Source organism: Pecten maximus, chromosome 4, assembly GCF_902652985.1.
Source record: "Pecten maximus chromosome 4, xPecMax1.1, whole genome shotgun sequence".
NCBI lineage: Eukaryota > Metazoa > Mollusca > Bivalvia > Pectinida > Pectinidae > Pecten > Pecten maximus.
In genome coordinates this window covers 19873678-19886835 of record NC_047018.1, presented here as the reverse complement: position 1 = coordinate 19886835, position 13158 = coordinate 19873678, and the positions used below count along the sequence as shown (strand labels likewise).

At 35.9% G+C, this 13158-nt stretch overlaps 1 protein-coding gene across 1 annotated transcript in view; it reads left to right on the top strand.

Annotated features, from left to right (window-relative positions):
- The window catches only part of LOC117325443 (FAS-associated factor 1-like), a 28505-nt gene extending 22922 nt beyond the window's left edge, over positions 1-5583 (top strand). The window contains exons 16-18 of the mRNA XM_033881652.1: positions 2357-2446; positions 4091-4306; positions 4598-5583. Coding sequence (XP_033737543.1) covers positions 2357-2446; positions 4091-4306; positions 4598-4681 — 390 coding nt within the window. The 3' untranslated portion in view covers positions 4682-5583. The remainder of the gene's footprint in view (positions 1-2356; positions 2447-4090; positions 4307-4597) is intronic.
- Positions 5584-13158: the final 7575 nt, after the last annotated feature.

The window sequence follows — 13158 nt, the reverse complement described above, 5'->3', positions numbered from 1 at the left end:
AGACCAAAACATGTTTATTTTTATTTATTTTATGTATCTGTAAATGAATAAACACATTTCAAAGGCATTGTAAACATTGAACGCTGCAGAAATCAACTTATTTTGCAATATAAATGACTAAAATAGCCTGACAGACTCAAAACAAGTTGAAATCCATTATCTAACTTAATCTAATCATTCGGTTGAACATGTCACCATCTTGTTTGCCGGTGTGCTGGTGCTTCCAAACCGGCTGGAATTTACGCAGATCGGCATGTGCCGAAATTGCGCATGCATTTTCGGGACACAATCAAGTAATTTTACCACCTTGCCGCCAGCACACCAGCACGTTAGAATCAAGTTCGCCCATTAACAATCCAAACCAAATCCACATACTGAAGGCCAATGTGGAAGTTTGACCGATTCCTGAAATATTAAATCACTAAACAGCTGATTCCAATTTGTCTGGAAAGGTTGTGTTAACTACAGTAATAAACAAAATATAGCTCCACAGTAACATCACTTTTTTATTCGATTCCTGTAGGATATTTCAAACGCTTTTATTTTTTCATCATTATATTTTAATTAATCCTTCCATATTCCATTCATATTTTTTGGGGGGAAATGTCAAAACAGATGTGAAAATAGTCATTGAAAAATCACACTAATTGCACATATGTGTTCCGGTCTGACTTATGTATTCCTACTTGTCAAATTTGATGTTTACACACTTGTAAACAACGTTTTCGTTAGTAAGATTATTAGGTCATCTGACCCGACGCCGTCCGCCGTGCGCCGTGCATAAACTTTTCACATTTCAAACTTCTTCTCAAGTTCCACCAGTGGGATTGAGCTGAAACTTGCCTGAAATGATCCTGAGATGGCCCTGACAAAGTGTTGTTATTTTTCGGGTTGGTCTGAAATCCAAGATGGCCGCCATAGCCGCCATTTTGAAAACACATTTTAAACTTCTACTCCAGTTCCACCAGTGCTATTGGGCTGAAACTTGCCTGAAATGATCCTGATATTATGCCCACCAAGTGTTGTTATTTTTCGGGTCGGTCCGAAATCCAAGATGGCCGCCATAGCCGCCATCTTGAAAAACCCATTTTAAACTTCTTCTCCAGTTCCACCAGTGCTATTAAGCTGAAACTTGCCTGAAATGATCCTGATATGATCCTGACCAAGTGTTGTTATTTTTCGGGTCAGTCCGAAATCCAAGATGGCCGCCATAGCCGCCATCTTGAAAAACACATTTTAAACTTCTTCTCCAGTTCCACAAGTGCTATTGGGCTGAAACTTGCCTGAAATGATCCTGATATGATGCCGACCAAGTGTTCTTATTTTTTGGGTCAGTCCAAAATCCAAGATGGCCACCATAGCCGCCATCTTGAAAAACACATTTTAAACTTCTTCTCCAGTTCCACCACTGCTATTAAGCTGAAACTTGCCTGAAATGATCCTGATATGATCCTGACCAAGTGTTGTTCTTTTTCGGGTCAGTCCGAAATCCAAGATGGCCGCCATAGCCGCCATCGTGAAAACACATTTTAAACTTCTTAAGTTCCACCAGTGCTATTAAGCTGAAACTTGCCTGAAATGATCCTGATATGATTGCGACCAAGTGTTGTTATTTTTCGGGTCGGTCCGAAATCCAAGATGGCTGCTATAGCCGCCATCTTGAAAAACACATTTTAAACTTCTTCTCAAGTTCCACCAGTGCTATTGAGCTGAAACTTGCCTGAAATGATCCTGATATGATCCTGACCAAGTGTTGTTATTTTTCGGGTCGGTCCGAAATCCAAGATGGCTGCTATAGCCGCCATCTTGAAAAACACATTTTAAACTTCTTCTCAAGTTCCACCAGTGCTATTGGGCTGAAACTTGCCAGAAATGATCCTGAGATGATCCTGACCAAGTGTTGTTATTTTTCGGGTCGGTCCGAAATCCAAGATGGCCGCCATAGCCGCCATCTTGAAAAACACATTTTAAACTTCTTCTCAAGTTCCACCAGTACTATTGAGCTGAAACTTGCCTGAAATGATCCTGATATGATCCCGACCAAGTGTTGTTATTTATTGGGTCGGTCAGAAATCCAAGATGGCCACCATGGCCAACAGTGCCACTATAAACTTGCTACAGAGAATGCATACTACAATAATATAAGGGTTTTAATTTAGAGTCAGATGACCGTTAAGGCCCCTGGGCCTCTTGTATAACCAACACACCGGGAATGTTGATATTTATGTATTTATTGTACATTTCATAGATTATTGGACAGGTACATGACAGTATAAGTATAATTATAGTCAATACACTATATAGTGCTATTGTGTTTCTACAATTCTCTACTTTCACGAATTAATGTTTTGAACAGGCTGAAGCAAAAAGACAGGAGGTTGAGATGGAACAGATACGGCAGATGGAGGAGGAACGCATGAAGAAGGAAGAGGAAGATAGGAAACAGGTAAAAGATGTACACAAATGATCCGAAGTGTTGAACAGTAATAATTAAATACTGCAAGCTGTACAATCACAAACTGAATCTGAAAGTTTTATTTTTGATGTGTTGGCTGCCATATTTATATACAGTAGGTTTAAGCTCTCCTGGTCAGAAGGACCGCTGAGCTTATGCCATGGCGCAGCATCCGTCTTCTTGAGGTTGTCGTTAGTCAACTTACACTACTTATCATGAACCACTGAGCAAATTTCAACCATGTTTTGTGTGGAGCATCCTTAGGGCGAAGAAGATCCAGTTTAATTAGTCTAGTTTAGTATAGGGGCCTGAGGGACATGGCCCAATAGGGGAGATACAGCAATTACATTAAAATCCTTCTTTACGAATGAAAGGATTTGGCCCATATTTGGTCTGAGGCATCCTTTGGAAAAGGAGAACCAATCTTTTATAAGCTGTGGGCTTGGTCCTCTAGGAGCCAGAGAGGCAAGGCCATACAGGGGAAATTTTAACCAAATTGGTTAAAATCATTCTTCTGAAGAAAGGGTTTTCCCATATCGGCTGCCATATCCAGGTGAGCAATACAGGCCCTCTGGACTTCTTATTTTACATTTTGACTGGTTTCTGGCTGATTCAGCATAGTATACAGCATTTATATATTTCTCAGAGGATAAATCATTACTGTATTTTGGGCCTGAAAAATTACAGAATTGGTAAATTTTGCAATATTGATATTAATGACTTCTTCTCTAAGACTAAGCAATATATAATATTTATATTCCAGTGTTAGCATCCCTAGATGTGTTGGATTAAAATCTATGCAAATGATGGGTTAGGCTAACTCCCTAGGGGCCTGAGGGGTGGAGTCAAAAAGGGGTCCATTTGCATTGGTAATATTGATACTAATGACTTTTCTATGAAACTAAGCAATGGATATTGCTCATATTTGACTGGTTGCATCCCTTGGTGGTGAGGATTCAAAAAGCTACAAGTTGTGGAGCTGTCCCCAGGGGCTGAGTGGCGGGGCCAAAATACTGCTATAAACGACTATTTGTATTGTTGAAACTGTTGAGATTCCCACCCCATAACCATATATAGCATTGCTGGGCACCAAGAGATGAACACAATCATGTTTTATGAATAGGCCCTAGGGTATTTCCCCACCCATAGGGACTTAGTTTCTTAGATATATCTTTGAAACCATTTAGACTCCCATCCTTTAACCATACATATCATCGTTGGGATAAAAGATAAACACAATCCTGATGTATAAATAGGCCCAGGGGTCTTTCCCCACCCCAAGGACTTAAAGTCTTTAAACAAAATCATGTTGTAAAACAATCCCTTGGGTCTTTTCACATCCCAAGGGAGACTGGACATCATTTCTGGGTTTTATCTTTGAAGCAGTTGTGATCCCCACCCAATTACCATAGAAAGCATTGCATGACAAATAAAGCTTTTAATGAATTGAACATGAACATGTTCTGATATTTGGTCAAATCCAACCGGGTGAGTGAAACAGGCCCTTTTGGCCTCTTGTTACTGTTGTCTTCAAGCTTTCAATAATGATCTTCATCTGTCCACTAGCACACAGTGCTGGTGTGCAAATATTCACTGGTACAGATTGTCTAAACACAGCTATTTTGATCTGTTCAGGCAATACAAGAGTCAGCACTTATGCACATCCGAGAGGAACCCCCAGAGACATGCAAGGAGCTGGTGAGTCGGATACGAATCAGGACTCCCAACGGTGACAACATACAACGGAGATTCTACGCCACAGATAAACTCAAGTACCTTATATACTACATCACGTCACAGGGCTTTCACACTGAGGAGTTCAAAATTCTTACCACCTTTCCACGTAGAGATGTAAGTTTTTCTCCATACTGCCTTCTGCGTTATCCTCTTTATTTTTTTCTAGCATTTAGATGTCTGAGGCATGTTTTGGAAAGTAAAAGATATTAGCTATAGGAATTCAGTTACTTTGGCGGATTATTGGTATATATGAAGGGTCAGAATTCAAGAGGTGTTTAAAAGATTTTGAAGGCTACTGGGCACTTCACAGCAGGGAATGACTGTTTAAAACAAATACGATTATTATATTGAATATTTCAATATATACATCATTATATACACTAATATGATTTGTTCATTTTTCAGGTATCACAACTAGATGAAGAAAAAACTTTAGAAGAATTGAAAATGTTTCCTCAAGAAACACTCATTTTGGAAGAAAGACACTGAAATTGGTCTAGATATAAGCTTTAAATATGGAATCAAACTTGTCAACAACATTTTTATCATGTGATATAAATATAAGAATGGAAGCCATAATTCCCTTACATTGATTATCATGATGGATGACCTGATGGTTTCCCTAAGGGGTCATCTCAAAAACAGAATATATCCCAAATCAATGGAGGCTGAGTAGGTTCTGTGGTGTGATGGCCCTAGCATGTGTGTTAAAGACTTGGAGAAGGAAAGCCAAGTCACTATTACCCAATGGATTCCTAAGAGGATCATCTTACAGGAGAAATCCCAACTACTATTTTACTGGAGAAATTGATCCCAAAGAGGTGTCATGCATGTGGCCTTAACAAAACATAGGTGTGGCCTGAATCAAAATCCAGTGAATTCGGAACTGGTCATCTCAAAACTATATGCTAGTTGAGAAATCCTGACTGCTGTATTCAAATATGAAGTCCTATGGACTCTCGTGACAATTTTTCTTTGATAAAAACAGATATCTTATATACAACATATTGACTGAAGGTGAATATTACTCTGATCTATTAACAGTATGGTCAAACTTAAATTAAAACGAATCCATCTCACTCAATGACACTTACAAGTGGTATCTATCAATGTGAAATACAGATTTCCTTTATTCAGGGAATAAGGTCATCAACATTTTTAATTTATCTCTGTGTAAATTGTTAAAGTTATTTTATTTATAAAAGAAGATGCCATGAATCAAATTCAAAAAAATGTCTCATTGAATTTTAATATTAAGGTGTATTGTATGGAGTAAGTTTGATTAGTGTTACTGATTGGTCAGTATATACAAACTATTGAACACATCAAAGATCAACTGAAGATGTGGTATTTTATTATTGGAGTAAAATATGATCGCTCTGGTGATATCAGCTGTTGTGTTTGTCCTATTTCTATCCTACCATCACCATTTGGTTGACTTATAACATTGCATTTGTCTCCGGTCCTATAGTCTCTCTTTAAACAAGTCATGTTGGTGCTATTTCACAGGAAGTACTGTTGTGTCTATATGATAGAAGTTATATGACATATTGGTTGTGTTAAATAACTTCTATCATATTTACTTTACCAACCTGAAGAAAATGTTGCAGAATACTATGGTGTCTAGTTATGATTATTAAATTTTGAGACTGATCAGTTAAAACTTTGTATGCATCATTTCTCAGATTTCACGGAAGAAAAACTTTGTATGCATCATTTCTCAGATTTCACAGAAGAAAACTTTGTATGCATCATTTCTCAGATTTCACGGAAGAAATTCCACAAGTGTATTACCCATGGCAGTGATGCATGTAGCATTTTGAGTTAACCAGAGCCCTAGATGACCATTACAGATGTAACTAACAAATTTTAGCAACTTTAATTGGATTTTACTAAAAGTAACGGAATGTGAATGGATGACAATAATATTTAATTTGTTGGATTTCATTGTACGTGGATACATTTAAGTCTTTAGTCAGGTGTTGAGGCGTGTTGACCTCTATTTATGACGGAACTTTTTATCATTCTATTTCAACCAAATTCAGATGTCTTAATGCTGTAATACTGAACAGAAAGGAGTAATGGAATATACTGGGCCTCAAACTAGTGATCTCTCCCCTCTCTAGGCAAACATCCTACCACCAGGCTAAATTCCCGCAAACCTCAGTAAAGTGACCTTATACTCTCTACTTGTACAATGTGATTGTGATGCAGATGTGCAGCAGAAAAGGGTTGGCCCTTGTAGGGGTTCGTAAGTGGTTAAACAAGATCAATCTATTGTCTAAAATTATAACATGTAAAGCAGAAAGATTTATGATATCTGCCTGGGTTTTCATATTTTGCTGTAGCGATGTTGACAGGAAGCCATTTTTATCTACCAGTCGTCTCAAAACCAGGCTTTTATAACTACAGACGAAGGAAAATCCATAAAATTTGAGAAACATTGGACTGGGTACATACTTACTACAGTAGAGTCTTGATTATTGATCATCAGACACCCCTATAATACCAACCAGCTCTTTAGGCTGAAATGATCAGACATTACACTGACCTCCCCTTCAGACACACAATGTACTTCAGACTGGTATTGTTCTAAATAACCTTGTTACAATACATATATTCACAAGGTCTCATAATTCCAGAAGACACAAGAACTAGGTCCTTGTGCTTTCAAACACATGCAGACATCCAAAGATACCAATGAATTTTAAGGTCACCTGAGATGAAGTCTCAAGTGACCAATTCTAATCGTCTTTTGTCCATCATGCATACGTAAACAATTTACATTTTCGACTTTTCTCCAAAAGCGCTGAGCCAAATTAAATGAAATTTGGCAGGAAGCTTACATGGCTAAAGGTCAACCAAAATTGTGAATTATATGGTCCCCACCACCCAGGGGCCTGAGGGGCAGTGCTAAAAAGGGTCAAATTGACTAAATCTTTGAAAATCTTCTTTTTTTAGGGAAATCATATTTTTGACTTTAATTTGTTGGATATGTATTGGAATTCATTCTACCTTGGTTAACATTATCAGCATGGAATGACAGTTTGTTGGTATGTACATGTTCGCCCTGACTGACCCCCAGGGGCTGATGGGCCTGGGCTAAAAAGGTCATATTGAATGAAATTTCAAAAATCTTCTTTTCAAGACCAAAATAAGGTAGAATCAAATACTCTCTATAGATGGAAAGGTCTTGAGGTGCTTTACCAAAATCACATTTTTGACTATCATTTGTTTGATTTCTATTGGAATTCATTTTAACCTAATTCAGCTTAATGGTATGCACATGTTGGCCTGACTGACCCCTTTGACTGATAGGCAGAGCCAAAAAGGGTCAATTAAACTGAAATATTTTGAAACTCATGACCATTAAGGCCTATGGGCCTCTTGTCTTTCTACCCTTTTGCAATCACTCTGTGGAATCTCCCTCATTCAGCTCAGTCAAAGCCTTCAAGCAGAAGGGGCCACGGTGGCCGAGTGGTTAAGGTGTCCCGACACTTTAACACCAGCCCTCTACCTCTGGGTTGCGAGTTCGAAACCTACGTGGGGCAGTTGCCAGGTACTGACCGTAGGCCGGTGGTTTTTCTCCGGGTACTCCGGCTTTCCTCCACCTCAAAAGCCTGGCACGTCCTTAAATGACACTGACTGTTAATAGGACTTTAAACAAAAACAAATCAAGCCTTCAAAACTGCCCTCCCTGAGAAATATCTTTTTCTACATTCTATATTCTTTTATACAGTTTTATCACAACAACAAAAAAGCAACAAAAAACAAAAAATGTATCCCAGTGCATTACATATATACACCAATCTGTTGATGACTTGTCATTATTTAGACGAAGAACAAGCCCTGTATAAAAGTTGAGAAGACGTGCATCATTTAAATATCAAAACAGTTCAGTAATCAAGAGGCATGTTAAGGTGAAGGGCTATCCAGATTGTTCAAATGAATGACCTTGACCTTCATTTAAGGTTACAGGTCAAATATGCTAAAATCTTTGAATGACTTCTGCTCATTAAGCAAGAGGTCCAGTGACCTGATATTGGGGCTGGGGTGAAGGGTAATCAAGAATGTTCAAATGAATGACCTTGACTTTCATTCAAGGTCACAGGTCAACCATGCTAAAATTTTTAAATGACATCTTCTCACTAGACAAGGGGCCCAGAGATCTTACAATGGACATTAAGCATGCTGGGCTAAGTAACATTGACCTCAATTTCAAGTTAACTGGAATCAAATCTGCCAAAATATGTCTCTGGAGAATATAAGGCCAATGGATATCTTGTAATCATAGTGATTTAACAATTGTAGAGGTTTAATAATCATAGTGATATGATAAGCGTAGTGATTAAATAAACATATAGGTTTGATAATCGTAGCAGTTAAATAATCATAAGGATTTAATAATCATAATGGTTTAATAATCATAGTGATATAAGAATCGTAAAGATTTAATAATTGAGGGATTAAATAATCATAGCGATTAGATAAACATATTGGTTTAATGATCGTAATGATTTAATAATTGTAGCGATTTAATAATCAAAGTGATTTAATAATCGTAGTGATTTAATTATCCTTACGGTTTTATAATCCAAGTGTTTTAATAATGGTATCGATTTTATAATCCAAGCGGTTTAATAATCAGAATACTTAAATAACCGTAGTGATTAAATTATCCTAGCGATTTAATAATCAATGTGTTTTAATAATCGCAGTGATTTAATAATTGTAGTTATTGATAATCATACTGTTTTATTAATCGTAGCGAGTTAATAATCTTAGTGATTTGATAAATGTAGTTATTTAATAATCGTAGAAGTTAAATAAACATGGTTTGATAATCGTAGAGGTTAAATTATCATAGCGATTTAATAGTCTTAGTGATTTAATAGTGATTTGATAATTGTAGCGATTTAGTTATAATGATTTAATAATCAGAGCGATTTAATAATCATAGTAATTTAATATTCATAGTGATTTAATAATCGCAGTGATGTAATCATCGCAGTGATTTAATAATCTTAGAGATTTAATAATTGTAGAGGTTTAATAATCGTTGAGGTTTAATAATCGTTGAGGTTTAATTATCGTTGAGGTTTAATAATCGTAGAAGTTAAATAATCGTAAAGGTTAAACAATTGTAGAGGTTTAATAATCGTAGAGGTTAAATAATCGTAGATATTTGATAATCGCAGAGGTATAATCGTAGAAGTTAATTAATCGTAAAGGTTAAACAATCGTAGAGGTTTAATACTCGTAGAGGTTAAATAATCATAGCAATTTGATAACCATAGTGATTTAATATTCATAGTGGTTTAATAATCTTAGTGATTTAATAATCATAGTGATTTAATATTAAGTGATTTAATATTCATAGTGGTTTAATAATCGTAGTGATTTAATAATCATAGTGATTTAATATTCAGTTATTTAATATTCATAGTGGTTTAATAATCGTAGTGATTTAATAATCATAGTGATTTAATAGTCAGTGATTTAATATTCATAGTGGTTTAATAATCGTAGAGGTTTGATAATCGTTGAGGTTTGATAATCGTAGAGGTTTGATAATCGTAGAGGTTTGATAATCGTTGAGGTTAAAAAACCGTAAAAGTTAAATAAGCGAAGCGATTTAATAATCTTGGTGATTTAATAATCGTAGACTTTTGATAATCGTTGAGGTTTAATAATCGTAGAGGTTTGATAATCGTACAGTTTAAATAATCTTACAGGTTTAATAATCGTAGATGTTTGATAATCGTAGAGGTTAAATAATCGTAGAAGTTAAATAATCGTAGAAGTTAAATAATCGTAGACGTTAAATAATCGTAGAGGTTTGATAATTGTTGAGGTTAAATAACCGTAGAAGTTAAATAATCGAAGTGATTTAATAATCTTAGTGATTTAATAAACGTAGACTTTTGATAATCGTTGAGGTTTCATAATCGTAGAGGTTTGATAATCGTACAGGTTAAATAATTGTAGAGGTTTGATAATCGTACAGGTTAAATAATTGTAGAGGTTAAATAATCGTAGATGTTTGATAATCCTACAGGTTAAAAAATCGTACATGTTAAATAATCGTAGTGATTAAAAATCTTAGTGATTTAGTAATCGTAGCGATTTGATAATTGTAGTGATTTAAAAACCGTAGCGATTAAATAATCGGATTGATTTAAAAATCATAGACATTTAATAATTGTAGAGATTAAATAATCTTATTTTTTTCCCCATGATTGAAGCAAGACGTTCCAATGGTTCTCTGGCAGAATCTATAACGTTGATTCATTTATACAAAGAATCCATTTAGAGTTGCTACATCTCAAGAAAGAACGATATGTATACCACCATTTCCCAGTGTCCAATCAACAGTTCCTTCCTTGTACTCCACCTCTCGCTTCAGCTTCAACTGTTTCGCTTAGTAATAAAGAAGTACGTCCGTCAATTCTACAATCGTATTCTAGAGAAATGGATTTTTTTTTAAACTTTGATCTTTTTTAAAGTAAACATCGAACTGTATAAATATCAAACCAAATTAGAAAGACCACTGAAAATTGATCCGAAATAGAAGACGCAATGCAACTTTTTGTGAACGAAAAATCTAAAACATTATAGATACTTTTATGATGGCCATGGGCTAAAGTGTTTGTTGAAAACCTGTTATGTTTGCAAGAAAGTGACACGTGATCAAAGGATTTTTGGTGCAAATTTAAATGATAACTACAGTACATGTCTTCCTAAAGCATTTGGCTAGAAAATGTCGGTCTTTCTCATTTCACCCGGTCTATCAGAAAATAAACTGAAAATATTAGATACCTTACAAAAGTAAACTCCTCCTCATGATTTAATGTATGGATACAGTTTATACAGTGTCGACATCTTAATTCTATAAGTTCATTTGGAAATATGAAAACCCATCTGTTCATAAAGCACGTCGTTTTGCACAGGTGTTTGCTAGTTTTCTTTGTATTGTTTCCAATGTTTAATAGTCTGGTTCTAGATTCTAGAGTCATGTATGAATAACAGAATAGCGCGTGGATTAATTGGTAACAGATTCGGTATACAAATATTAACGTCATAGATGATGTCCAGTCATAGTTGATATCCAGCAGAAGTATTGATGAAATGATGTCATACTTGATGTCCAGTAGAGCTATTGGTGAAATGATGTCATACTTGATGTCCAGTAGAGCTATTGGTGAAATGATGTCATACTTGATGTCCAGTAGAGCTATTGGTCACTAACGTCATACATGTAGTTGATGTCCAATATGCCAATTGGTACAATGACGTCACAGTTGATGTCCAATATACCTATTGGTACAATGACGTCATAGATGATATCCAGTAGACCTATTGGTACAATGACCTCACAATTGATGCCCAGTAGACCTATTGGTGCAATGACGTCATTGATGATGCCCAGTATACCTTATGGTGGAATGACGTCATAGTTGATGTCCAGTAGACGTATTTGTGCACTGACGTCTTGGTTGATCCCAGTAGACCTATAGGTGTACTAACGCCGTAGTTGATGTCCAGTAGACCTATTGGTGTACTCGCGTCATAGTTGATGTCCAGTAGACATGAAGGTGTACTAACGCCATAGTTGATGTCCAGTAGACCTATTGGTGTACTAACGCCGTAGTTGATGTCCAGTAGACCTATTGGTGGAATGACGTCATACCGTCCCCTTTGACCACATGCGGAGTAATGTAGGCGGTAAAACAGTCCATTTGTAACAAGCCAGGACCATAGATAACTAACCTTTTTACATGGACCGGCTTAGATACGTTTACCTTGTGATGAAGCTTATAACTCATACCGACCAGTAACCCAAATAATACATGTCATAGCTACTATCGCAATATGGATGATGACACAGTACGTTACACAAGGTAAACATCAAGACACTGGTCGGGTTCTTGTCAAAAGTTAGCTAACTGTATCGCTAGTTACTAATGATCGCATTGTCCGGTTTAAAATATAGAAAACGGTTGACAATCGACGAAGTTTTCGTTAAGCATTTAATTTAGCGCTTTCAGATTAACTTCAGATGGTCAACGGTCCTTACATGGTAACAAAGACAATAGGACATGATGACGTCATAGATTTGTTGATGTTATAATATATGAAAGGGAGGTATATCTTAAATAAGACTATTTAACTTAGGTTTAAACAAGTTGATGAAACGCTTTTCGTTCTCGTATATTTCTTAAGTATTGTATGTGTTCATTTTGTAAAAATGGAATATTTTAAGGTTCGTTTGTCCACATACATCAAGATGTTCACTAAGTTTGATTGATTTGAACATATTTTATTGTTTAGACACAATTGGATTGCGCACCAGTTTTTAACAACTTATGAAAGCCCTCTCCACAAATATATATAGATCTATTACAAAGATTGTGATAGCGACACAGTATACTTATAATGATTATAAAGATCGAAAAGAAGAATGACAAGAAGAAAGACAGATTTCCTGTATTCAGGAGAGTATATATGCTGCATGTGCACTCGGACCCTGTCTCTTTTAAAGTGGTCTCCGGTTTCTCCTATATAGTAGATCTCCTGACAACCTGAACACGTAAAGTACATTTTGTGTATTACACGTTATAGAAGAACTAATCGTAAATGTTTTACTTTAAATCGTATGATTTGCCTTCTACTATAAGTCCACATGTACCACATCTGGGGTTCTAACATTTGCTGTCTTCAAATGTCTCTTCTTTTTTCAATTTTGATATTCGTTTAAGATTTTTCGGTTGCCTTTTTCCTGTTGATGATTTTTGACTTCTCCTGTAGTCATCTTTATATATGAGTGTCTGGTACTGATAGAATAAGAAATCAAAGTTATAATCTGCTTATATCTTATATTGTATTGTGTTTTACCAACAGATAAAACGGTATTGTATTTGATACCGCATTAAAACCCTGACAGGTGGATGTATTAAATATTTCCC